Source organism: Anser cygnoides, chromosome 16 (assembly GCF_040182565.1).
Source record: "Anser cygnoides isolate HZ-2024a breed goose chromosome 16, Taihu_goose_T2T_genome, whole genome shotgun sequence".
Classification (NCBI taxonomy): domain Eukaryota; kingdom Metazoa; phylum Chordata; class Aves; order Anseriformes; family Anatidae; genus Anser; species Anser cygnoides.
The window spans coordinates 11549881-11576163 of NC_089888.1; the positions used below are offsets into that span (position 1 = coordinate 11549881).

General features: G+C 51.1%; 1 protein-coding gene and 1 long non-coding RNA gene across 5 annotated transcripts in view; one reads left to right on the forward strand and one right to left on the reverse strand.

Annotated features, from left to right (window-relative positions):
- The window catches only part of TOX2 (TOX high mobility group box family member 2), a 131546-nt gene that overhangs the window by 16320 nt on the left and 88943 nt on the right, over nucleotides 1-26283 (reverse strand). For 3 of the 4 annotated variants that reach the window (XM_066978174.1, XM_066978175.1, XM_048080673.2), the window contains exons 4-5: nucleotides 8417-8656; nucleotides 4271-4498 (exon numbers count right to left, since the gene is read on the reverse strand). In XM_066978174.1, the coding sequence (XP_066834275.1) occupies nucleotides 4271-4498; nucleotides 8417-8656 (468 nt within the window). Of the gene's footprint in view, nucleotides 1-4270; nucleotides 4499-8416; nucleotides 8657-10971; nucleotides 11241-26283 lie in introns of those variants that run through there. The other variant, XM_066978176.1, reaches the window with a different exon arrangement.
- Nucleotides 8531-11017, forward strand: LOC125184950 (uncharacterized). Its single transcript, XR_007169650.2, has 3 exons — nucleotides 8531-8661; nucleotides 9136-9304; nucleotides 10867-11017. It is a non-coding gene; the product is annotated as an uncharacterized lncRNA (long non-coding RNA).

Here is a 26283-nt window from a genome sequence, read left to right on the forward strand (position 1 = left end):
TGGCTCTGCCGTAGTACAGCTTTCCAGCTGGCCCTGGACTTGTCTGTCCTGCTGCAGCGATGGGCAGAGTGTCCTGCCACCAGGTGATGTATCAGGTTCAACGAGCAGACGGATCTGATTAGATGGGTGATCTATTATTTTCTGCTGAGCGATTCATTTTTCTGTTGGGTAATTTACCCTTGGAGTGTGCACGCTGTATTATTCTCCAGGCTATGCATTTGTATGGGAAAATCTTGTATGCATTTTGCCACGGGGCAGTTTTGCCTTACTGGGCTGGTCCTGGCGAAGCAGGGCCACCGTGAGCTCACACCCATCACTGGTACTTTGTGTCCCTGGTGGGTCCCCAGAGCCATAGTCCCACTTGAAGAAGCTATGTCTGGCCTTGCTTTGCTCACTTTGGGTGACTTAACCTGGGGCTCTCGCAGCAGATTGCTCAGGAGCTTCTTAACGCCTCTACTCTGAGCTTCCAGGTCGGAAACACCAACCCAACGTGCTGCTGGATTTCCTAAAGAAATGCCTGTAGGTTTTTAAGAGAAAGCAGCAGAGACACCTGCAACTTCCACTTCTAGTCATCTTCCCCATGCTGCATCACCAGGAGGTTCCTCACCGACCTCCTTTTCCCCCAAAAACATAGCGGGCAACGGGAAAGTGATCAACCGGAGGGCAGGCGGCCCCGAGGCAGCGGGAGCGGGCTTCCCGGAGTGAGCTGCAATTAGAAATCCTTCTCATCCCCATCGGATCAGGCAGCCCTCTCCAACTGCTCCGGGCAGCGCTGCCAGCGCCGGCTGACGTCCACTCCCGAAACAAACGGCAGGGGCCGGGAGCTGCGGGCGGATTACGACGGCAGGTACCCTCCCGGTGATATCGGCTGAATTAGCATTTTGCTCTTCACCGAAGTCTAAGCTATCTCTCCAGGAATAGCTGCTAAACTATTTGCAAAGTTCAAAGAGTACGTATTAATATTTTTTTTTTCCTCGAGTCACATTCTTCAGATTCCCATGTAAGCTCCTTAGAAAGGGCCACGCCAGCTGTTGAAGAATGCAGATTACAATGTCCTGCTAATGCGGCGCCGCAGATATTTGAGGGTATTGTTATTTATGGCTGCTAGGCACATGCGGCCACGCTGGAAGGGGTTAAAGTGGGGAAGAAAACCGCCACTTGCCGAACAGGTGTCCTTGAGCGGTACCCAAGGACACGGAGATTGCTAATCCTGTATTCCACAGCATGATCAAATCACCAGGCAACAGATATAAATAAAAAAAGGCAGGAAATAAGGAAATTTAGATACAAGTGTGTCAGAGGGAAAATGAAGATTCATTGTGAAGAGGCTGAGAGGAGAAGAAGAAGAAGGAACAAAATGACAAAGGCACAAATGATAAACCAGTAAGAACGACAGAAAAGAGAAGAAAAAAAAAGCCCCTCTGTGAAATACATGTCTGTGACAGCAGCAGCCAAATCAAAGATGCTCCTAGATTATATGGTTTCTTGCATAATATGCATTCTGGTTCCCGCTCGGTGTTTGTCTTGCAGCTTGTGCACAGAGAAAAAAAAAAACATATCTGAAATGGGACGTGAGCAACCTTTATTTTGCTTGTTTCATCAGGAGGAGAAAGCAAATTTGCTTTGTGGGAGCAGCAGCACCTGCTCAATGGCAAATAAATAGCTACAGCTTTGATATTACAGTGCATATAATCATTAGCAGCCCAAACGGCAGGGGATTAACCCTCTGCATGCCAGCCTGAGCTCTCTGGCACACGGGTGGCATCCCAGTTCCCTTTGCAGAAATGGTGGAAATTAGGTTTATTGTGCCCCCTCCCTGTGCTGCCTGCTGTCTCCCGATCAGGAAACGCCGTGCTCACTGGGAAGTGGAAAATGAGGTTCATAAACCTCATCTGAAGCAGAAACTGCAGCGGTGAAAGCAATTGCTGATGAACTGCACGGTGGGGCTGGGGTCTGCACACTGGCTGCCCAGAGATGTGGTGCAGCATCCTCAGCCCCAACATCTCCCTGAATTTTGGGGTGTGAGGGATCCAAGCCCAGGAAGACAGTCCAGCCCCAGATTTCCTCCTTTAGCCTCAAATTCACCCTCCTTTCTCACAGCAGGGCGAGGGAAGCTTTCTTTAACTGAAACCTTGGTCAGACCTGAGGGAGAACACGCGGGTTTGGCCCCTCTTGTCTGCTCTGCCATCGCTGTGTTGGCTTTTCCCCAGCTTGTCTTCTGCACTGCTTTCTGCAGTGAGGATATGAAGATATTCTGAAAGGTCCCGGGCTGATTTTGGCCAGTGATGCCGTCACTGCCGAGCTGTCCTGCTCCGTCACCGTCCCCTACCCAGAGGTGCCAAGGGAGCGCTTGGCACAGACCGCTTGCCTTCATCATGCCTGTGTGCATCACGCCCCGCTGCCCTTGGGAGAAAGGACACGCTGGGTTATGTTTTCAAGACATTTTGCTAGTGTTTTTTTATTTACTTCCCTTTCTGCTTTTCATCTTTCCATTGTGTTGCCTTACGAATCTAAACAAACTTGACGGGGGCCGCTGGCGTGAGAAAGCCAACAGGGACTAAGGGAACTCTTCTCCAGGCAGAGGCTGGAGGCGTGAACGTGCCCCATCCCACGAGGCAAAGCCGCAGAGCATCCCCCCGGCCAGGGAGGCAGCGGGGCTGGGAGGGAAGTGCACAGCTGGAGACAAAGGCAGGAAGTTAATATTTAAGCATCCAGACAAGGAACAAATGACTTAATTAAATCAATTACAGAGGGAGAAATGGAGCCACTTAGAAAGCGCGTGTAAAGAGACAGTGAAGCTGCCGCTATCTCATAAAGCAGAAGAAGGGAGAGTTAGCGGGGAAGATAAACGGACTGGTTTAATCCCCGCTGTTAATTAAGAGCCGAACATTTGCACTGTGCTGAGTCAGGGTTGCCCCAGCACTTCCATTAGATAAACCACACTCGCAGCTGAGCTCAGCGCCCGATCTACAGAGATATCTCTAGCCAGATGGAGCGAGGGAGAGGCAGACTGGGATGCTGGGAGGGAGGAAAGCAGGAGAAAGAGGAGACGGAGAAGCTGGGGCAGGTTTCTCCATGCTCCTGAACCCATCCTTGCACCAAAGCCCAAAGCCAGCCCCTGCCTTACAGCGTGCTCGGGCTGTGGGACCAGGCCCTGGGGGGCAGCAGGATCAGGCCCTGGGGAAGAGCAGTGGGACCGGGCCCTGGGTGGGCAGCCTCATGCCCCAGGGGACAGCTGACACCCCAGGGGATGGTCCCATGCCTTCGGTCACCACGCTTGGGGGCTGGAAAGGAGGCCTGGATGGCCAGAGGGCTTCTGAGGGCTTGCAGCAGGAGGTGCACGAGGTAAAGGCGGGATCAGGAAAGCGTCAAAGCAACACGTTGCCCACCATGCAGACCCCCAATGAATCGGCAAAATGGCTGGCAGCCTGGCATTCGATTTGCTCTTATGGTGCGGGATGGAAAGCAAGGCTATGTCCTAGCAGCACAACATCCGTTTAAATAATTTTTCCCTCCCTGTTGCTCCCACCCCAAACGCAGCTGCTCCAAGTCCTGGTCGTGGACACCCAGCGGGGGACGGAGCCAGACTTTAAGGGCTCAGACTTTAAGGGCTGGAGGATTGTCAGCTGAGGCGTGTTTGGACTCAGAGACGTATTGCACACAGTGTCAGCCCTCACTCTGCCTGATAAAAAGCCGTACGTGCTACGAAAGTGTTCCCTGGGGTTTTCTCAACAGGCACAGAGCAATTACAGTCTTTAGTAACCGACTCAGCATCCACAAAGAGGTTGCACCAGTGCCCAGACGCCTCCTTGCGAGCAGCCTGAACACAGCTGACAGCCCTTGGGCAGGAGTTTCCTCTGCAAGGCCCCTTCAGAGGTCTCCTCTCTGAGCTTTTGAAGCTTAAACATTCAATTTCAGGCCAGTGATGTACACGCTTAGTTTTTCACCACTTCGCAGTCACTCCTCTTAAGCAAATAGGTAAATACAAAACCATCTCCCATCCAAGGCTAGAAGAAGCTCATGGCAGAGCAGGACCAGAGCAGGTTTTTACTAAGAGTGCTCTCACGGAGAACAACTCGTTGTCAGAAAGATTTGTGCTTCCCCATGTAACAACAGGGATTTTCCTACAGGAGGGACAGAGATGAAGCAGACTTAGCGCATCCTACCAGGGCCCCTGGCTATGCTCTGAATGGGCCTGGCGTGATGCTGACCCTCTACCATGGAAAACCACATTAACAGCTGAAAGAAAAACACTCAAAAGATAACTCACTTGTTTTTGTTCTTCTCCCAAACTGTCCCACATTGATGCAACAATTTTCGATACGTCTCCAAAGGTAGCATTGGGGTTTTGCCCTTTGATAGCGGCTTGCGTGTCTCTGAAAAACAGGGCGTAAGCTGACACAGGCTTCTGGGGCTCATTGGGATCCTTCTTTTTCTTCTTCTTTTGGCTTTTGGGCTTTTTGCCCAGGTCTGTCGATGGTCTTTTCTCTCCAGTGACCTGCAAAACCAAGACAGTCCCTTAGCGGGCAGCTGAGCGCTGTCTGACAGAGGTGATGGGGACGAGGCAGGGAAGGGGCAGGGGAGGGCTCCCAGCATGGTGAGGATGCTCTGGGGTCTCTTCTGCCCCCCAGGGAGCCTCTCTCTGATGCTGGGGCTTGCCCAATGCTTAGCCTCAGCCACCTCCCTCCCTGGCATCTCAAGATCCCTCCTTCCATCCTCTTGCAGGACCTCTCTGAGCACACTGCTTCCCAGGCAGATCCCTTTACTCCTGAACTTTCCCAAACTCAGCTTTCACCCCGCCCAACAATCCCCCTTTGAAAGCTGCTTTTGACTTTCCTCGCCAGTGACTTGGCTGCCCCATGCTCGAGGCAGGAGGGGTGCAACCCCCCAAGCAGCACCAGCAATGCACATATTCTCCCTCCCGCCCCAAATTGTTTCATCCTGCTAATGCTGAAGTACTCCTATCCATGAAAAAGCTACAATAGCGAAACTATTTTGATCTCATCCATCAGGTGCCCCTCGTTATTACAGCCTGCCTGGATGCAGCCGGGTGGCAGTGATGCTGCGCCTGTGCTCAGCACCAGCTGGGTGCTGGGACCGAGGGGAGCAGGACACAGCACCGGGGGCAAAACACCGAGGTGCAAACAGGGATGTCACCAGAGAAGGCAGCGCAGGAATAAGGTCCCACTGCTCAGCCTCTGCCGAGATGCCCCGGGCAGCCTGTTGGATACACGGGACTGCAGAAGCCTTGGAGTGCAAAGGAGAAGACCCCTGGGCAGTGCTTGGCCACTCGCCAAAGGTCTCGAGGCATTAACTGTGCTCAGTGAAAGCTCAGACCCCAGGGAAGCATTACTGTCCTTGTTTTGGAGTGCAGAAAAATGAATACACCAGAGGTGAAACACGGCAGAGGATAAAACCATCAGCTGCCAGCTGGCGGCTGCGGTCTCAGTCTCTGCTTGGCGGCTGCCCACGACATGCTAGCACCCCCACCTGCAATCCCCACCACGCTCAGCACCGACCGAAGGAGCTTCAGCTCTATCAGCTGCACAGGGCAATTCTACCACTTAGGAAGTTGCCCAGTCTATCACTCAGGGGTTTAAAAAAATAAAATAAAACAATTGACATCTGAACACCAAGATACTGTGAAAACTGCACCTCCTGGTGAGTGTTGGGAGCAAAAGGGCTTTGCTCCTGATGGATTTGCTGATTTGATTGCAAGCACTGGAGTGCTTGGATTTAAGAGGCTTCGTTTCAGCTGGCACGGGCCAGCACGGGGAGGAAAGGGCAGCCGCGCTCGTGTTCTTCACACAGCAGCTCTTGACTGGTCATTAAGTTCAGTATCAGTGCAGTGACATTTATCAAAGAGACAGTGACCATTAGTGAATGAGCAGAGAGACCAAAAAAAATGCATTTAATTTAAAATTGTCCAATTGGGCTTGAATGGGAGGCCTGGAGGTGAAAGGCCACCTTATTAGGAGGAAAAAAATTCATAACAGGGCTTAAGTCCATTAGCGAGCAAGATGGTATTTTAACTAACTGCGATCCCGCTCGATTCACTCAAGTGCCGTGGGGGGACCTGTTCTCCTCACAGCTGGTGGCCAGGCGAAGGAGCCAGCAACAGTCGCGGTACAACAGCCACGACGATGGTTTTCCAATCAGCCCTGCTCCGGCAGCACCAAAGAGCAAACAACGTTTGTGGAAAACCGAAGGACGATGCCTGCAAGGGTGCACGGAGCTGGCACTTCTTGTGCCTAGGCTGGCCTGGAGTTTGCAGAGCTGGGCAGGACTCTGCTTGGTTTTCCTGGAGTTTCCCAGGTGTGATGCAGCACGGGATGAGACCACAGCCCCTGCAGAACGTGCCTGAGGACCCTGAGCTGTATTCGTGTGCCGGAGCGACTGCATCCCGTATGGGGTGAGCTGCACTCAGACCGACCACGAAGGCTCATGCAGCAGGATGGAATCAAAGCATCACTGGGGTTGGAAAAGACCTCCAAGATCATCTCCTAAAATCTCAGGCTCCCTGACTCTGAGGACCTGCTGGACCTGAACCACCCTCTGGCGTCAGACTCATTTCTTTAACGTGTGGCTTTCTTGTCCACAAGATTGATTTCTGCTCATTAGACATCGCTTTGATGACTTGCTGTACAAGGACCATTAATGGCCATACAAACAATGACCGATGGGTCCCTCTGAATGTTTCCAACAGCTGTGTATATAGAGAAGGCAAACAGAAACCTGCAGGGCACACAGCGGTTCTGCTGCTGTCTTTACATTTCTGGTCTCCTTCCTCCATCAAATACATCCCTCTTGTTTCACCTATCTTGCTGGGCATTTCACAGGGTGGAAAAATGAGGGGGCACGCATTTAAGATCATAAAAAAAATTCAAATCGCTGCACGTTGTCATAATTTGGACATTTCCATACTCCTCCTACCCCAACGTGCATCAGGGGCTCCGTGGGAACATGAGGTCCAACCACCAAAGCCACGTCCTCACCAGTGACTCCCGTGGCACCCGGCTGCCACGGGGAGAGCTGAGGGATGCTGAAAGAGGCAGGGAGAGAACTTGGTGTGTAACTAAGATGAAAACTCATTTCCCACTGGCAGGAAAGATTTAATCTCTGCGATAATTGCCTGGAGCTGTGTGATACGGGCTCCGAGAGATGGCAAGCCATGGTGTCCAGTGGCACAACACATCCCCCAGCATCCTCCTGATGTGCACTCAGAGGGTTCAAAGAACTCCGCCTGTTTCCAACCACCTGTATCAAGTCTTGTTACAGTTTTACTCCACCAAAGCTCAGTTTTGGCATCCACACCTGCACTCTGCTGTGAAACGCCCTGAAGGGATAGCTGCCAATGGATGAAAAACTGTATGAATGGTGAGAATAACTTTGCCTGGATTTCCATGGAAAAGCATTTTCTCTTTTTGCTCATTCCTAGCTTTTTCCTGGTTTTCCAGTCTCTGCACTGTTTGTGGCTCTGGTTATACATTCAAATCCTGCCACTAACAGGTATTTTTAGGGGATGAAGTTACAGTGTCAGTGCTGCTGGTGTCATCCTTGGATCAGCACCTTCCAGGAGAAGCTTTTCCCTGAGAGGCTCTGATTAAAGTCCCTCAGGGAGCCCCAGGTTGACCTGCAGGCACGAAGACTGCAGCATGTTGAGGCATCACCCCTGTGATTGCTGCAATTTGTCCCCAGCAGATAACAGATATATGACTTACAGAAGACAGCAGGAAGAGTTTGCTTTGCTGGGGCATTTTGAGAAAGATGGACAATAACCGAGGTGTCCCAGAAGCCCTGGGAAAGCCTTGGGCTTCCTGATGCTGTGCTCAGCAGCAGTTTTGTTGGGAGACTCTGTGCCACTAAGACATTGCTAAATAACTAAAACTCCACCTGGGTGAACTAAAAGGCAGGAGACTTTTCCTCTGTTACTTATGATTTCTGTTTCAATCCATAGCAGGTCACGTCCAGCAAGCCCAGTAAAATCCCACCCTACATCAGTTTTGTTCCTTCTTTTAATCTCCTCTACCTGTCACCAGAAACCTAGTTTTGCGCCAATAAATTTGCAGAGCCTTAGCGCTGACCTTGCCTTGCTTGTAAAACCCTCACTGAGCACACAGCAGCTCGATGCACCTGGCCAACCTCGCAGAGAAAAGCCCAGCTCCCCCTGCCAATGCTGCTGCATGCACCCCCCGGCACAAGCACCAACCTCCTGCACCTCACCCTAGTCCAGAAACAATTTTCCCATCCTTGGGAAAGTCTTTCCCAAGGTTTTCCAAGAGAGGCTATGTACACAAAAGCTATACATACAAAACACGACAGATTATTGCTCTTATTTAGTGCGATTTATCCCTCACTGGAAAACATCATCTGCCATTCTCCTCCCGCCTGTTAGAAGAGGTGTGACTGCACGTACCTTGTAATGTGACTCTGTCTCCTCTTCCTGAGTAGAGCTGGAGGGAGATGGTGTAGCAGACTTACTTCCCGGGGGCGATGGGGAGCCGTGGGTGACACCGCTCCGCATCCCCATCTGAGAAATCAGCTGCGACTGGCTGAGCGCGCTCATGGGCCCGGCCAGCATCCCGGGGCGGTTGAGCAGGGGCACTTGTCGGTTGGACTCGTAGGACGTGGCGTCCGAGTGCACCATCTCCTGGATCTGAGGTAGGAGAATATCACTTCGTAATTAAAAAATGTATTGACTGATCGGTTACATCGCCATTTAGTTGTTATACCGTCACACTGCCTCAGGGACCAGTGGCACCTACCAGGGGGCAGAAAGAAAAGTTCAGAAAGGAGCAACCTGGGGCCAAATCAAAGGGAGACGTGAGAGTGTCACCACGTCCTGGGAGTTTTGGAGGCTGACCCGGGGTGTAGGGACAAGCTCTGCTGGCGGTCACCGCCTGCTCTTCCGATTTTAAATATTGCTGTCGGTCCTGATCCCACTCAGAGGGAGTGTGGCAGAGTAACGACCAGAGAAGGGCAAAGAGACCTCCCGGCTGCCCGCTACGGTTTCGAGACGAGACGAGGAGAGGCGATGTAGGTGCGTGCATGTGGGGAGAGAAGAGAGAGGAGGGAACATGGCAGAGCTGCCCCAAAATGCCCATTTATCCCTAATTTCCACTTCCCATAACGCAGGAGTGAGGGGATGTCTAAGGGGCCCACGGTGACTGATGGCACACAGCTGCAGGGACACGGGGACAGGGCACCGTCCACCAGAAGAAGGCTGCTCAGCCTTGAACGATTCAGGAGGAAAACGAAACACACACACGGCTAACGAGAGGCGCTGAGTGCGAAGTTGGACAAGGTAGTAATATTTTGGGCATAAACCAAAGTGCCACAGGACAAACCAGAGTTTAAGAGGTTGGGTTGGGTGGGAACAGAAAAAACCCTTGCAAGGGCCAAGGGGGGCAGATCAGCTGGGCTGGGGACGGCCCCTGCCGTACTGTGGAAGGTTTGGGGCTGCCTCCGTCTGCTGAGCCCAGGCCCCAAATCCAGACCCCACATCCAGACCCATCCCTCTGACCCCGGTGGCGAGCCCCCAGCCCTGGGCTCCGAGCTGCTTCCTGCCGCACAGCCGAATCCAGCTGCGCAGGGAGGCAGCAGGAGGGAAAGCAAGCCCCGCTGAAACAGTGTTTTTTTCCCCTTTTATATTAATCTGATTAATGTTAACACAAGCTTAAAGACCCAGGCTTTATTTATTAACAACCTTCATTTCCGATAAGCCCGCTGAGGTGCAATCTCTCATTAACAGGGGAGGCTTGCCAACTCCATTAGCAGCACATACAGAAAGAAACCCAGGGAAGACCTGCGAGGGCTCGGCAGGCTTCAGAGGAAATAAATCCCAACGCAAAACCAGATTTAGTGCTGCAGGTCAGGAATCAAGAGCTTTGCACAACACCAGGCAGCACGCTCCGCTCTGCCTTTCGGATTCTCTGTTGGTAGAGGAGTGCGCATTAGGGGAGCACACTCTCCTAGCTCTGCCCTTTTGCTGCATTAATTACAAAGTGCAGGGATTTAGCTTGCAGGAAGAAAAGCACACCTTGCATTTAAACAGTAGCAGGAGTTTGGCCAAGGCTGGCTCGGGGGCCGCGCTGCACTGCTGTCCTCGCGCTAGCAGGAAAATGCATGTGTGCAAAAGCAGCAGGGCTGGCTTTGCTCCGCTGTGCAGCCAAGGAAACTCGCAGGTTCCTGATCCATGGGAATTTTTAAGCACCCTTAAAAGCTGCCTGACTGCAAAGCTTTGGCCTTTCCTTGCAACATGCAACACATAGGAAATCCTGGCCAAAAAGACATCGCGGGCGTGTATGCTGCAGCCACGCCTGCAAAGCAAGGTGGGGATGGACAGAGGGCTCCGGCAGTGCGGGGTGCATGGGAGAGGGGATTCCTGCATTGGCAATTGAATTTGCAAATGCCACGGAAATGGCCAGGGTGGGACAGGTGGTGATGAGGAGCCTGCAAGGTGGCAAGGAGGGTTGGCACCCATTCGCCCTCAAGCAGCAGGCTCCTTCCCAAATTCTGGTGGAGGTAAAGGTATGTTCGTCTCTGATTTCGTTTGTTTAATCCAGACCTTTCATGCCCAAGGAGATCTGCTCGCTGCTAAGGAAAAGAATAATTGATTGTTCTTATTTTAAATTTAAATGAAGGAAAAGTTTAGAAGATGGGTGTTTTAGAAATGGGGAAGGCTATGAAATGTGGCCTAAAAAAATTTAAAAAATTTAAATAGCACATTCATATTTGCAGCCACGGCAGTCTCTTGGGTAAATACTGTATTAAGACAATTTTTCTGAAACTTTTATTATGTGGCCAATAGACCACAACGGCTCCATTTATCCATTAAATATGTAATCATACACTTTTTCTTTACAGTGCATGTTATTTATGCAACAGAGCAGAACAAGTCCGGGAGTGCAATTATGGATATGGGACACGTGCTGTAAATGCTTATGAAAATTCATAGGAAAAAAGGGAAACCTGAGCCCTGGCCCACAGCATCCATGAAGAAGCCTCTTGCTGACAGCAACCCAACCGCACCAGCATTTTTCCTGGGACACCCCAAAGCCTCCTCCCATACAGTGGCCTGTATCTGTACATCATTAAAAAGAGACATTTTTACTTATAACCTTTGCTATAAATATAAACTTACAAACTTTGCTGGTTCTGCCCCCAGTGCTCCCTCTCCCCCACCTCCAGGCTCTCTGGCCAGCGGGTCTGTCGAGGGAAGGGCAGGATCTGGCCCCACCATTTGCCACTCACTAAACTTTTCTCCATTTCCCATTTTTCAATAAAAAAAATAGTTTCTGAAGCAAAAGGCCGGCTGCCCCCTGCCCAGAGCCCCTGCCCACATCTCCTTGCCCCCGTTCACCGCAGCACTGATGCTCTCAGGACAGAAGAGGGCGCACGGTGGAAAAGCCATCTGTCTTCCCCAAATTCAGCATGTTTAGGGTGGGAATGAAGGCGAGCCGCCCCAGCGCTCCTTCTGGGGGCTTTTTGGAGGTGACGGCCCTCGCTCAAGCTGGGGAAAAGGTTAGTCCTGCTCTGAGACCCTGCAGCTCCTGAGCTGCTGCAGGGGTGTCAGTGTGCACCCAAAGTCGTGGACAACCCCAGACAGCCCCAAGGAAGGAGACACCTAGGGCAGGGCTCAGAGCTGCTCCCCTGCAGCAAATGGCCTTGCTAGGTCAGCAAATGACAAATGAAATTGTGACCATGGCAAAGCAGAGCACCCCAGCAGTGCCCGCCACGAGGACGTTTTAATTATATACAAGTACGATTAACTCTGCCACCAGGAGGGCTGGTCCCAGAGCCGGGTCAGATCCTGCCCGTGCCATGCACCACTCGGTGCAACAAGGTCACTGTGCGACGCTGACACAGGCCCGGGGGGTATCTGCAGCCTCCACCGAGTAGCTGCTTTACATCTCAGCGGAGACAGGAGAGAAATGTGTTGTAGTCATAGCCGAAGTAATTAAGTGCATCTTACTTAGCAGATTCCCAAAGGCTGCGCTAACTCAAAGACAGCTTCTTTTTTTTCCCACTATATATATATATTTTTTTAATGAATATGCTTATCAGTCCTATAAAGGCTCCGGCTAATCCTAAGGAGAGAAGAACGGGTTGACAAACGGCACGGGCTCTGCGCTCCATGGAGAAGGACCAGCCACCCTTCTGCAGCGCGGGCACCCAAGCGCCGTTGTGATGAGGCTCAAGGCTGTGGTTTGGGAACCCTCGGGTCTGCTCCTGAGAACAAGCCATTACAATCACAAGCAACCAGGGAGAGAAATCAGCTGCTGAACAGCTTTGAAGCCAAGTTTTCCCAGCAGGCTTTTTCCTGTATTGAAGTTTAAATGTAAACGCATCACCATAGCTGAAATGCTTAAAGATGATTTACTTAAAAAAGAGAGAGAGAGGGAGAGAGGGAAGCTGATAAGAAAATATATCCCCAATTACCACCCCTCCTCTTCCCGATTTGTAACTGCTCCTAATAAACTTTCATGGTCTATGTAAAATGCTTTAGTGCGGTGACAAATTTCTGCTGGAATTTGAGATGTCTTGTTCAGAGTAATAGCTATCTCACACAGGTGCCCAGCTGCTATTGTAAAATCAGTAAGCATTTAATTGAAACAAATGACTATAATAATAGTACATTATCCCTGCAGGCTCATAGCCATAACAGTTTTAATTATTGAGTTAAGAGTCAAACTAATTTATCCTTTAAAGTAACAGCCACATCTTTGGTTCCACTGATCATCCTATTATGAATATGAGGGCAACAGTAGCAGAGGATTTAAAAAGGAAGCAGTTCGTTTTGTAGAGGCCGGGGGGCACCCATCCCATGGCAGAGCCTTTCTGCATGCAGGGGGGGGTCCTGGCTATAGCTGTGCCTCCCCCTGGCATGCTGGGGCCGAGCATCCCCTGTGCACCAGGTGCCTGCTTTGGGTTTGGGCACAAGGACTTTTTTGGGAACTGTATCAGAATTGCAGTTTTTCTTCATCGAACCCAGGAAGAGGTTTTACAGTTACAGGTTTGTAAGGAGCATCTCTGACTTCAGAGCCAGGCAACAAAGAGAGCGAATCCACATTCACGATGTAAAAAACATGTTTTCGTGGCGCAGACTTGCTCTAGGGCACATTTGAATGCACAGCTCTCAGTTTCACAGTTCTTCAGGTCACGGATGTGACCTGCCCTGCAGCCAGCACCCACCTCAGAGCATGGGTGCTCCCCACCCTCCCACAGCCATCGCCAAGAAGAAGGGGCTTCATCTCCAAACACTTTCCCTCCTGCAGGTGGGACAGCACTGGCTCCCCAAATGCGTGTTGACACTTGTGGTTAGTTTACCGGGCCATGCAGAAAGCTCTGCACCTCTGTCATTTCTTGCCTACTTGCTGCACCATCCACAAATCTCCCTGGTGATTATTTAATGGTTTCAGTGGCAAATATATACTCCGGGAAGGAGCAGTGACAAGCTGATCTACCACATGCATGTAACGTTGATTTTTTGCATTGTTTAACTTTCTCAATACACTTTGTGCTTCCAAGTCAAATGTCTTGCAGATCCCTAAATATATTATGATAACATTGTTACCTTTAGCACCCAAACCTGTAATCTCATCAAAAAAGATATCAAGTTAGTTTGACAAGATTTGTTTTCCATCAACCCATGTTGATTGGCATTAATTATATTACCTTCCCTTAATTCTTTATTAATTGAGGCCTGGATCTGCCACTCCATTATTTTGCTGAGGATTGATGGCAGACTGACAGGGCTGTAATTACCTGGGCTGTTCTGTTTCCCTTTTTAAATATTTGCACATTAGCTCTCTTCTCGTCCCCCAGAGCCTCCCCAGTATTCCAGGAATTACTGAGCATCAGCACCAGTGGTACTGAGAGCTCCTCGCTCAGTTATTTCAAGCCAGACAAACTAGCTCGATGTGCTAACTTAAAGAGGATTTGAGCAGATATATTTAAGAAAAGAGAGTTTTATGGTCTGCTTTAAATGCTACCTAATTTGAACCCCCGACCTTTCTAATTGATACTGGCAGCTTCAAACCTAGTGCTCGGGAGCGTAAAGCACAAAGCCACACAGCTGACCCCACAGCAGGCTCCCAGGGCTTCTCCTGGTTCAGTGGCATCTGTCTGTGTCCTCCAGATTTGCTAGAGGATAACAAATCCACTAGATTTGCTTCTAGTGCTGCTTAAATTGCTCCAGGTCTCTTCCAGCCTCGATCACCTCTGCATGAGCTGATGGGGACTCAGCACCAATGCAGTTCCCCTCCTTAATCAAAGCAGCAGCGACCAGCATACTGTGTAGTTTAATAACAGTAACAACAAACCACACAAAAACCTTCCTAGCACATTAACGGCAGCTTTGTGCCACTGCCTAGGAGGAAGGGAGAGAGAAGCCTCCTATCTCCGTGGTCCTCGCCAGCAGCCTGGACCATGGCTCCACGCTCCTGCAAGCACTGTGCCTGAATGCGGCCTGGAAACTCAGGCTGTACATTCAGCATCCCCGACATTAGCTCAGTTATCCCTTCAAGTGAGAGGGAACTGCCTGTTTGTCCCTAAAGAGAAGCCCCCTGGCAGGTGGGAAAGGCAGGACGAAGGACTGGGCTTGGAAGGCACCTGCCTGGCAATCCGCCCCCAGCCCTGTGACAGCCTGTGACCCAGCGGCACGATATCCTGCTATTACGGGGAGAAAGAGTCCTCCGAACACAATTAACACCTCGTTATGAAGATTACTGTAACTTCTGGGTGAGAACAGTGGTGCAAAACAGGATGGAGACTGCTCGGCAAACGGGAAATATCCCTCATTAATATTCCCATCGCTCCCCGTGCTGGAAGGGCACAGCCAAGAGGCACAGAGCAGCTCGGGACGGCACGAACCAAATTCTGTTGTTTTCATGTGATACAACTGTCCATCACGGTCGTTTGCCAACAAGAGTAGGATCGTGGGCTTGTGCAGCAGAGGAGCCCACAAGGGGTCCAGCTGCCACTCCCGGGACGTGTCACCCAGGTGCCAGTCCAGGTGCCAGCACAAATGTATGGTTTGAAAGGCCTCTGGGTTTTGGAAGACAAACCAGGCTAGCTGCACCACTGTGCTCCATCCCAGCACCACCACACACCCGCACCCCAGCTGGCACATTGCTTCTTAAGACCAAAGTATTGCCAGGTTTCGGCCCATCCCGAATCCCAGTCCTGAAGGGGACGACTCCTGCAGCTGACCCTTGGCAGCCCCACAGCTCCCCTCGTGCTCCTTTTTTTAAAGTACATTATTTTATGGTTAAAGATCAAGCCTGATAATTCAGTAAACTTTTGCAAATCATCTGTTCCATTCATTTCTGGCGTGTTTTCTGAATACATTATTTATTGTTTTTTTTAAAACCACTTGTAGATGAAGGCAATTGCCACTCACCCAGGCATGACACCACCACGTCCCCAAAGCAGGGGCTAGAACTTCCAGGTAACAGGAAAATATTGAAGAGCACCAGGTCCCGAGCCCCCTGCCACCCCACGGGGGTATAAAGCTTAATGATTTGTCACATCCCTTTGTGTCTGCTGGCAAGGGCCAGCGAGAAGCAGCAAAGGGGGTGGATGAGAAATCCCTGCAGTGCGAGGCCTGGCGGGCTGAGACCCTCTGCGGGGGGAATTGTACGGGAGGAGCTGCTCCATGCCCACCCTCCTGGGGACACGAGGCGCAGTGGTGACATCGGTGTGGACCACGCTGCAGGGGATGCCAGCAGCGGGACAGCCAGATCCCATCGGGTACCACCTCCTGCCCCTGTGCTGTGGGTGCAGGAGGACTCCAGGGCTTTTGGGGCTGCTGCTGGAAGGTGTTTGTGGAGGGGGAGCCCCAGGACTGCCTCTGGGGGTCACAGAGCGCCGTGGTATGGAAGTCTTCGGTGCCTTCCAGCACGGAGTTGCAAAGCACAGGTTCAAAGCATGGTGCCCAGTGCCCTGCACACCCCACCTTGTGCAGCATGCATGAAGGGCAGGGTTTGGGGCCGAGCTGCAGCCCTCAGGTCCCACTGCTCCAAATGTCCCCGCGCTCAGGATGGCCGGAGGAGCAGACAAACCATCCCAGGCAGTGCTCTTATTGCATTATAGGGGTGAGGCAAAGCTATCCCCAGGGGAAGCAAGGGGAAAATCTCTCTAGCGTGAGACCTATTTATCCGTCCGATTTTCACAGAATCATTTAGGTTGGAAACGACCTTCAAGATGATCACATCCAACCATCAACCTGACCTCAAATTTTTCTTTAATTTTCGTTTTTAATTTTTTAATCCCAGGGATACAGGCAGGAAGGTGTATTCAGAATCCATGGTTAAAACCTAAGAAAATAAATGTCTCGATAGTGGGGCTTGCTGCATGCTTCCCAGGGTCACCTATTGCTGCAGCGGGTCCCTGGCCGTGCCTTGCAGGTCACCTCTGACTGCGGACCTGCTCCTCAGCCATGCACTTCAGTGCTCATGGGGACCATCACTTGCCCTGCAAATCTGTCCCACAGGATTTGAGAAGCACGAACAGATTCCCAAGAAGCAGAGACCTAGTTTCATGCAAATGGCCCTCAGCCCCCCAAACCTTCCTCCTTCTTCCACGTGAGGGCATCTTCCAGGCTGCTCCCAACACAGACGCCTTTGGGCATGCGTGGGCCACTCCATCACAGAGCCTTGCTGAGGTCACAGTGGCCACCAGTGCCCCGCCTTTGCTACGGGCCCTATAAAACAGGCCCCCTGCAGCTGGCCCACCACTCGCTCAGCGACTAGCTCCTCTGACAGCCGGCATACGCGGCAGGAAGACGACTAGAAGCAGCACGGCGAGAAGCGGCCCTCCTTGGTGTGCGAGGACAGCGATGCCGTCCAAAGAAGCACCAAGAAGGAATGCAGTTAACACGAAGGAGATGTGTCATGGGTGGAGGGATAGCGCCAGCAGCACAAGAGACACCAGTGCTCGAGAGACCTCTGGCGCGCAGCCCACAGACGCATATAAGCGGTACCACAGGTACTGCAACGATGCGGGGAACAGGCCGTCCCCTCAAACACCCAGCGACAGGGGGCCTGGGCCTTGCCATAGGCACAATGGTGGTGTGGAGCAAAGTCAGGAGCATCAGGCAGAGAGCCGTGGGGAGCAGAGGCGTGCCCATAGTCTGGAACGGAGCGTGGGACCCAGGCATGGCTGTAAAACAGACGGCAGCCTCGAACCCATGCGTGAAAATCAAGCTGACAGTGGCATGGGACCTGGGGGCGGAACTGGACGACCCCCTGGATCGGCACCCCGGCCTGAAAACATTCTGAATGGAAGGCATCCCGTTTGGGCAGTCCCGGGCAGAGACTGGCTTGTCCTCCTGCCAAGGACTGTGGAGCCCATGGAGATGAATCCATCAGAAGATGTGGAGGAACAAATGAAAGTGGATCCACCTCCACCAAAACAGACCTGGGACTATCCCAGCATGTCGTTGCTCTCTTCCATCCAAGAGCACCAACAACGTTGCAGGAGTGCCCGCCCAGCTCCCTGCTCGTTGCTCAGGCTCCATCCCAAGCATTAGCTTGGAGCCACCAAACACCACAGATCCCACAGGCTTTCCTGCAAGATGTCCCGGCAATAAATGGTGGCATCCCTTCTGCACAGAGCCTCGAGGAACAGCACAAGAGAGGACCCAGCTCCCTTTGGGCTGCTGCTCTGGGGTGACAGGAGGAGTCCCCGAGGGCCGCCATGCACCTTTAACATTTGTGAAAATAGACCGAGGGATGAAAATAGTAGTGTATAAGTGATTATAGGTGGCTAATTTCTTATATTAGGAGTGAATTTCTATATCTGAGTAATTGGTAACAACCGACATGGAGAAGGCTGAGGTACTCAGCAACTTCTTTGCCTCCGTCTGCACTGGTAGATGGGCTTCCCAAGTCTTTCATTTCCCTGAACCAGCAGATGGAGGCTGGGGGATCAAAGTCCCACCCTCTGTAAGTGAAGAGCAGGTTCAAGACCACATGATGAATCTAAACAGGTACAGGTCTATGGGACCTGATGACATGAATCCCAGGGTCCTGAGGGAACTGGAAAGCCTCCCTCCATCTGAGCTGAAAAGTCCTGGCATTCGGGCGACGTCCCTGGTTGGAAAAATGGAAACATCATGCCCCTACTCTTCAACAATTAAAGAATTGAACAAAGAGCACTACGGTTCAACAATTAAAACAATTAGGAGACGTTTCTTCTCGGAAAGAGTGGTCAGGCTTTGGAATGGGTTGACCAGGGAAGTGGTTGAGTCACCGTTCCTGGGGGTGTTGAAGGGAAGGTTGGACCTGGTGCTTAGGGACATGGTTTAGTGGGTGACATTGGTAGTAGGGGGATGGTTGGACCAGGTGATCTTGAAGGTCTTTTCCAACCTTAATTTTTCTATGATTCTATGATTCTAAGTTACTGCAGGTCTTGAATTACAGCTGAGCCTACTTTTTAAGATTTTGAACTGCTGAGATGAATGGAAGTCCCACTTCGTGGGCTCTGCCTCTGCAAACACTTTGACACTCCTGGCACTCCTAGCAAGGCAGAGGGCTGGCAAGACGGTAAGAATTCAATTTCTCAGAAAAGAATGGATTGGGCATCCATTTACGTTCCCTATGCAACAGATGACAAAGTCAAAAAACCACCACCAACAACAAAAAACTAAACAAACAAACGAAAAACTAAAACAAAAAAAAATAAAAAGGACACAAAGAAGGAGCAAAATGGAGAAAGGAGCACGATGAGTACAGGAGATGGCCCTTCTACCATCCAGAAGCACAGTGGGAGCAGCCTTGCACTGAATCGCGCCCTGTTGCGTGTCCCTGTCCCTGTCCCTACCAGGACTGAGCACGTCCCCAGCCCGGCAGAGGGGCAGGGACCTTAACGTTAGGTGGAGAAAGACACTGGGCAATGCAGGAGCTGTGCAGCTCCTGGGCTTTGTTCCTGGGCACCTCCCGCTCCCCCGGGACCCTCAGAGGCAGCCCCACAGCATGGCAGCACCCCGGCCGTGCCGGCCTCACCAGCTCCCGCGGCGTCTCCCAGCTCCCATGGATTACTGGGGCCTTTCTGCACAGCGCGGTTCACTTCGCTTTATGTCTCTCCTGGCTCTTCGCAGACGTTTCAGATATTGCATTCACATAAAGCAATATACTCAAAAGTAATGACAGGCCTCCGAGTTTTATTGCACAGAGCATTAAAAAAGAAGAGGAAGAAGAAGACGAAGAAGAAAAAAAAAAGAAGTAATTTTGGAACACAACAGGAAAATGGGAAGACTACACAGAGAAATCATCCCTGTGGGACTAAACTCTGTGAATGAATTTTAAAAGCTTTTTTTTTTTTTTTTTTTGATCGGAAAGTTTAACAACCCACTTTTCAAGTACCACAAGAAATGCCGGCAGTATGAGGAAGAGCCGAGTCCCCCAGCGCTGGTACCACACCTGCACACAAAGCACATCACCTCCCCAGCACACCTGCACTGAGCTGCTCCCTTTCTGACCCCCAACTTCGTGCCCCTCTGTGGCCGAGTGCGGCTGGGATTATCGTGCTGGCTTGTAATAAGTGTTTCGTAAGAGTCACTTATGATCAGGAAGACCATCACCCAGGGAAGGAGGATGCTTCTGAGGCTGAATGCTGGTTGAGAAACTACTTGTGTTTGAAAATCCAGCTCTGCCAGAGCCGTGTGAGACAGGCGAGCGAATGCCCTGCCCATCAGCTCCCCGCCGGCAGAACGCAGATCTGCTCTGCCGAGGGGAACCTCCGCGAGCAGCAAGCTCTGCGGTGACTTTGCTGCATCACATAAACCGTTAGCAGAAGGCACAGTCTGTTATTTGCTCGTCTTTAATTAGAGCAAATGCTAAACACTTTTAAAATAGGTGCAAAAAGCCCAAATGATGCTGTATGCACAAAACTAATTGCAGGAGGTAGCAGAGAAGAGAAACTCGAGCGTCGGCTCCTGCCACGAGAGCCAGATGTGGTAACTCCTGTTCTGACTCCTGCCAACAGCAAACCTTTCTCATTTTTTCAGTAGCTAATATAACCACAGATGCTATTCCAGCACAAATTACAGACACGCAAAACCCAACATAAATGCAGAATTAAAGCTACACAGCGTTTGGGAGTGTTTATTTAGGCTCCTGCACCAACCTTAACCTGAGGTGCTGCATTGCCTGCGCTGTGCAGTAGGTTTTATTGGGTTAGCTGTGTTGCATTAAGGACGGGCGAAAGGCTGCTTGGTCCAGCAGTCTGCCTGTCCTACTGGGCCTCTTTGTGATGGATAACAGGCACCCAAGAGATTCCTTTCTCTCCTTCCAGCATTAACAGTGCCAACTCCTGGATGTGAACGACGCCGCATTTAACGAGGCTTGGCTCTGCCCAAACTGGATTGTCACAGTAACGGGCACTCCTACCTCTAGTCTTCATTTAATGCAGGAAACGGTTGGGATTTGGGCCAGCGAAACCACTTCCCTCCCAAAACATATAACCCACTGGTGGAAAACCTCGAGTAATGCATGACCCCATTACAAGTTTGATTTTTTCCACCGGGATTACAAGCCAGCACTGGGGAGCTTGATCAATGGAGTCCCAGGGTTCAATCAATAAATGTCAGTGACAACATACTGCATTACACTGATGCCACACATTTATCAACTTAAATAACTCCAGCCACACACAGGCAGAGGCACTAGAGCAGCACCTGAAGGCTCAGGGTAAGGCTGGAGGCTGCCTGGGACAGCCCCAGCCCCTGCACCAGCTCCTCCTTGGCTCTGGACCCATTGCCCTGACCTGATAGATGGGGCACGGCCCACAGGCAACGGGAACATCTCCAGTAGGATCTCTGAAAGCAAGCGAACCATGCAGCAAGGACGGGACGTGAGGAAGGGCGACCACAGAAAATATTCGCCGTCGGAAGGGCTGGGCACCTCCATGGGGCTCGTGGCTGATCAGGACTCAGCTCTCCCTGCTCTGAGGACATCGCCGTCCCCTTTCACCTCCCCTCCAGGTGCCACAGCACAGGGCTGCTCCCCTCGCACCGCTGGAAGTGAACGTGCCTGTCTCCTGCGGAAAAAGCACTTGGTGAGCTTGCCAAGGAGAAAAGCCCTCTGTCATCAGGACGTCTCCCACAACAACTCGGTTCTCCCAAGTTTCAGCTGTTTCCACTACAGCTCAGCCACGTGCAAGGAACTCCGCGGCAGCACAAAGCCTTCCTACGAGTTTCCAAGAGAAAAGCGTTCTGCTTCCAATTCCACTTTGATAGTTTTCTCCCAAACTCAGCAAACCCCACCGGGTTGCTGTTCTGCTCTAAAACAAATGCAGCAAGCTCAGCTCGAACTTCGGCGTTTTATCGACACACGTCCTTGCATTCAAACAAAAACTTAAGGCTGCTTATGGGAGACGACTGCCAAAAACTCGTACCACTTTTGCAGGCATGTTTTCCCAGAGCGGACAGCACTTCCCAAGTAGCCGTAAGAGCATCAAAGAGGACACGCAGCAGCAGACAGACCCGGGAGGAGCAGGACTCCGGGATCCTGACCCCTGGGGAGGGGTTTGGCCTCGCTCTGAGCATCCTCAGCTCTGAATGCGAAATGTGCAGCCCCCTGCAGCCCGGGGCCGCGGTGCAACTGCTGTGTCACCACAGATGGAGTGTGCAAGGATGGGCAATTTCTGCACTTGCAATTTCCTGGCATGTAGAAAACGAAGAAGAAATACATCACCTGGGAAGAAAGGGTTACTGTTCGATCGAAAATTAATGCACTCAATTCTGAATTAACATGTGGGATAATTAAAACCATCTTTCCAATGAATTTATTATAGGATATACAAAGCTAATTATAAATTCTCTGTTGCTTAATCCCTTGCAGTTTGCTAATGCAGCGTTGAAATCTCTTTGGCCACACTTGTTTAAATTATTCATTAGACACAGCAACAGTTGTGAACTGTAATTTAAATTGGCATCTCATGAATATTCAATTAATACAATAAACACCGGAATGTTTTACTGCACGCTGCTCGATAGTTTGTGCTCGAGCCTGTGTTTACACATTTTTATTTACTCTTTTTGAAGGTGTTACCTATTTATGTCACTGATTACAATGAGAATTAAAAAGTCCCACTCATAAATATTTGTGTCGTTGCCTTAAGAGAGACAATACAATTAGGCAAAACTTGCCTAGTGATAATTAATACTGGGTGGATATTCTTTCCCTCCTGTTTGCCTCCGAGCATGCAGCGTGCCCTGAGGTGGCACCCATGGGTGCCCCGCGCGATGCTCCGCTGCACGAGAGGTGGAAGTGGGGATGCAGAGCTGTAAATATTTACTCCCCCATCTTGAGTCTTGCCAAAAGACTGGCCAAAATTAGGAAATAAAATGCAGCTGGAAGTAAGCTCCCTGGGCGCGGTAGCCTGATGGCACTCTTGTCTTTTGATGGGGTGTTTTTAGCAGCAGCGCTCAAAAAATAATGATCAAGTGGCTGTATAATTCAGTGTGGTTTTCTATTTTAAGACTGAACTTTTTCATTTCAAAGCACAGTCCTGCTCTGAGCAGAGGCTGTAAGAGTGGCATCGCGGGCTGCTGCATCTGCGGCTTTTCAGCGGCACCACATAACGTCGGCTTAGTTTGTAAGTTAAAACATTCCCCCCCCCCCACTGCCACTCCTGCCAACAAGGGCGGGTGACGTGAGAGCCAAGGGAGCAGAGATGCAGTAGCAGCAATTCGGCATTGCACGGGGCTGCCGAGTATTTTCTTGGGCAAATCCTTGGATTTGAATGCACTGGAGTGCCGCGGGATGCTCTGCCGGGCAGAAGGAGATTCCCACCTCCTCGGCACCGCAGGGACAAAGATCACCATGAGCCACGCTGGTCAATGGGAGAGCAGCTTCTGCAGCCAGGTCTAGGGAGCTTTGCTTCCAGGAAAAAAACAGCCAGGACATTCTCACGTACACAGCAAAGTTGGTCTGTTTGCTTCATTACACAGTTATGACTGCACCAAGGCATTTGAATGGCCTTAGGGTCACTTGAAGGCTTTTATGCCCAGTGTCAAGGACAGCAACTTCCATATGTGCTTCTGCCCATGACAAGCTATCCACATTTTCATACCCCTGGAAGGCATTCACAGGTACCGCCGGCAGACGCCTGCAAGTTTTTTTCTACCTGCTGTGACTTTCTTCCACTGTCAGACACGGTGGACTCGTGCCAACAACCCACGGCTTCGCTGGCAATACCCTGCCAAAATCTAACACCCACAATTGTTCAGACCCTGGTAAGAAGTTTCAGGCATTAACATATTTTTGTACTTGCTGCTTTTTTTAAAGTATGGCTTCACCATGGGACCCAACATTCAGCACAGCACTTGCTTGTCGGGATCTGAATTTGACTCCCCATGAGAAGATTATTCTCTCCTCTATTCCCCTCTGTGCATGGCAGGAACCACGATCTCCTCTATCAACTTTACACTCTTTTTTTTTTTTTTTTTTTAAAATATTACTCTAAGACAAAACGCTGGCCTGGCATCTCTTAATAGTGGCTTGGTCGCTGGCAGCTCCTCTGTTTGTTTCCAACCTTGATTTCCAGTGACAGAGAGCACGCGACTGTCACGCTCTTCTGTAGCGGTGCCTCCTGCTGCAGATCAGCCGCCTGCGAGTCAGCGGAGGGCCGTGCACCCGCTGCACTTCCCCACAAATTAGTAAGCGATACCCTGGCTTGAATTGCAAGGGGCTTTCAAGAATAATCAGTGTATTTCTGCTGGTGTTTCTTCAAGCTGTTTCTCATGTACTGCAGCTGGCATCTTGTTTCAACCTTGCGGTAGAACAGAGGAAATCATGACACTTTGTACTGCTAATGCCTTTCTTTTTTGATCCATGAATAATTTTCTCTGCCCCTGCAGCAGCTCTCCCGGAATACCAAAAGCCAGGCAGCCTCCTGTAACCACGCGGCTCAGCTCTGACGTGAGCCTTGGAGCTGCCGCGCTCCGTGATGTCAGCGTCTGACTCAGCCCCGCTCCCCCTTCTGCTCCCAGACCCGGGCTTTGGGTCCCCGAGGAGGGGCTGAGCTCCTGCAGGCTCTGCCGCAACTCCCCCAGCCCTGCAGTTTGCATTCACACGGACTGGAAACTGCTCCTGACTCCGTTCAGCTCGCAGCTTCTTCTTCCCGACCCCAGATGAGACAGATCCCCTTTTGCTCCCGCGGGACCTCCCAGCCTCACAGACAATACAAACGTTTTCTTTCCAGGTTCTTGCTCAAGGCCCCAGGATCGATGCAGAGTTCAAGCTGTCCCTTATCCCCTCCGCGGCTGCACATGACCGGACCTTCTCACACCGGCGATGCTATCTGCCAGGGTGTCCTGGTACCTCCCCAAACTCCTTGACATCCCTTACCCCTTATCCAAGGGCAGGACACGTGCTGGCTGCATTCGTGTCCCCAGAGGATGCTTCCTGCCTGTGAACGCAGCTAACCCGCCCCCCAGGGCAGAGCTGCAGCACTGCGCAGCCCGGCACTGCCCACGGCAGGACCACGCTCCCCGCTTCAGCTGCTCCTTGCCCTGTTCATGGCTCGTGGCTCTTCGGTGTGTTGCAAACAGACAGAACACGAAGCAGTTTATTAACCTTCACTGGCTACATGCAACTGTTCCTCTCGGCTGAATAGCTGGAAAAATCAACATCTGTGCAAATGCAGGCACCTAAAATGTGGACTAGTGCATCGGAGCTGGGTGTCCAGCTCTCCCCAAATCCCCGCAGAGACACGTGCTCCGTCCCACAGCAATATTTCAGGCAGGTCCAGTGGGCTACACTCCAAAAGAGCCTCTGCCTCTCCACTGCCACAGAAAGCTGGGTGACTAATTCAGGCTGGGCGAGGGACTCCCACCCCGTCTCTCACTCCACAAGGCTGGCTTATTGCCGTTGGCATTTTCCAGATTCGCAATGTTTCTAACAAAATGGCCAGGCTCATTGCTTAGCAGTTTTTCTGTTCATGACTCAACCTGACACTGCCCAGCACCTGGCAACCTTATTCTTGGCTTCTGATGCAAAACCTGGTATTTCTTTGTATTTGTTTATTTTTTCCCCTAAGGACTCTGTAAGCTACTATCTCTTAAGAACTTTTCAAAACTCCCTTGTCAGACCCTCCAGCACTGTCTATACTCAGTGCCTCTAGCCTCATCTCCATCACGGCAGCGGATTTCTCCTTTCTGTCCGCATGTTTTTGGTCTGTTGGGCTTTGAAGCCACCTAAATGTCCATTTGCAGTGTGGCCAGGTGCCCTCAGTGTTCCCCACGGAGTGCTATGCAGGTGTTGCTGTATCAGCCCTGAGCTGGCAGGCACAGGTCCTCTGGAAGCGCCCCTGAGCCACGCTCCCAGCTGAGGCTTTGGGCCATAAAGCTGAGCTTTGTGCGCAGAAGCTTGTTACAACCCCATAAACAAGACGCCGCTCACGTCTCGTGTGCTTAGCGGCGCTGTTGGCTGCCCTATTTCCACGCTGAATTTTGCAGAAATCTGCTACGCTCATGTTAAATACTTGCATTTCTATCCAGTGATCAACACAGGGAAGAAGTGAGCTAGAAAAAGGTTTCTTGGAGGAAATATTAAGCCCAACCTTCCTTGAGCTAGGGCTGTTTTCCATAACTTTGGCTCTCAGCTCTTGGTGAGACTGACACGTCTTTGTGAGAGTGAGACTCGAGCTCATGAAGTCTGGTTGCAATATGTATTGATTTTAATGATCCATGTTTTTTAAATTACAGTAGATTATGTACTACAAAGGAACCATCTTGCTACAGCAATAATTGTAGTTATTCATCTAATTTTTCCCCGGTGAACTTTAAATGTAAGCTATAGCCGAAGCCCAGCTACCACTATTCGTGGGGTACGTGGCATCCGAGTGTGCCAAGGGATTGACTGGGTGTTAAAGCACTGCTGGCTGCTTCCTCACACCTATTCATTGTGACCGTATGGCCAGCTTCCTGCACAACACGAACACTGCAAAAACAGGGATACAGTGGAGTGGGATTTAAAATTTTCTTGAGGGCTCCGCTCCCGACTCCCCCCAGGCAGGGAGCCGGCTCCGCTTCCACGCACGCACCTCCGAGGGCAGCGGATGGGCTTCAGCATCACCCAGAGGGCACGAGAGCAAAAAACAGGCTGCAATAGCTAAGCCCTTTGCCCGTTCGTGGGCCAAAGTAAAAATCAATGTTAGATTCGTGGGCGCTTCCACTCGCAGAGAAGCACTGTGCTTCCCGGCAAGTGGCTCAAACAACTCGGCGTGGCCGAGCTGCCGCGGACCGAACCCAATCCACTGTGCTGTGCCCGGCTT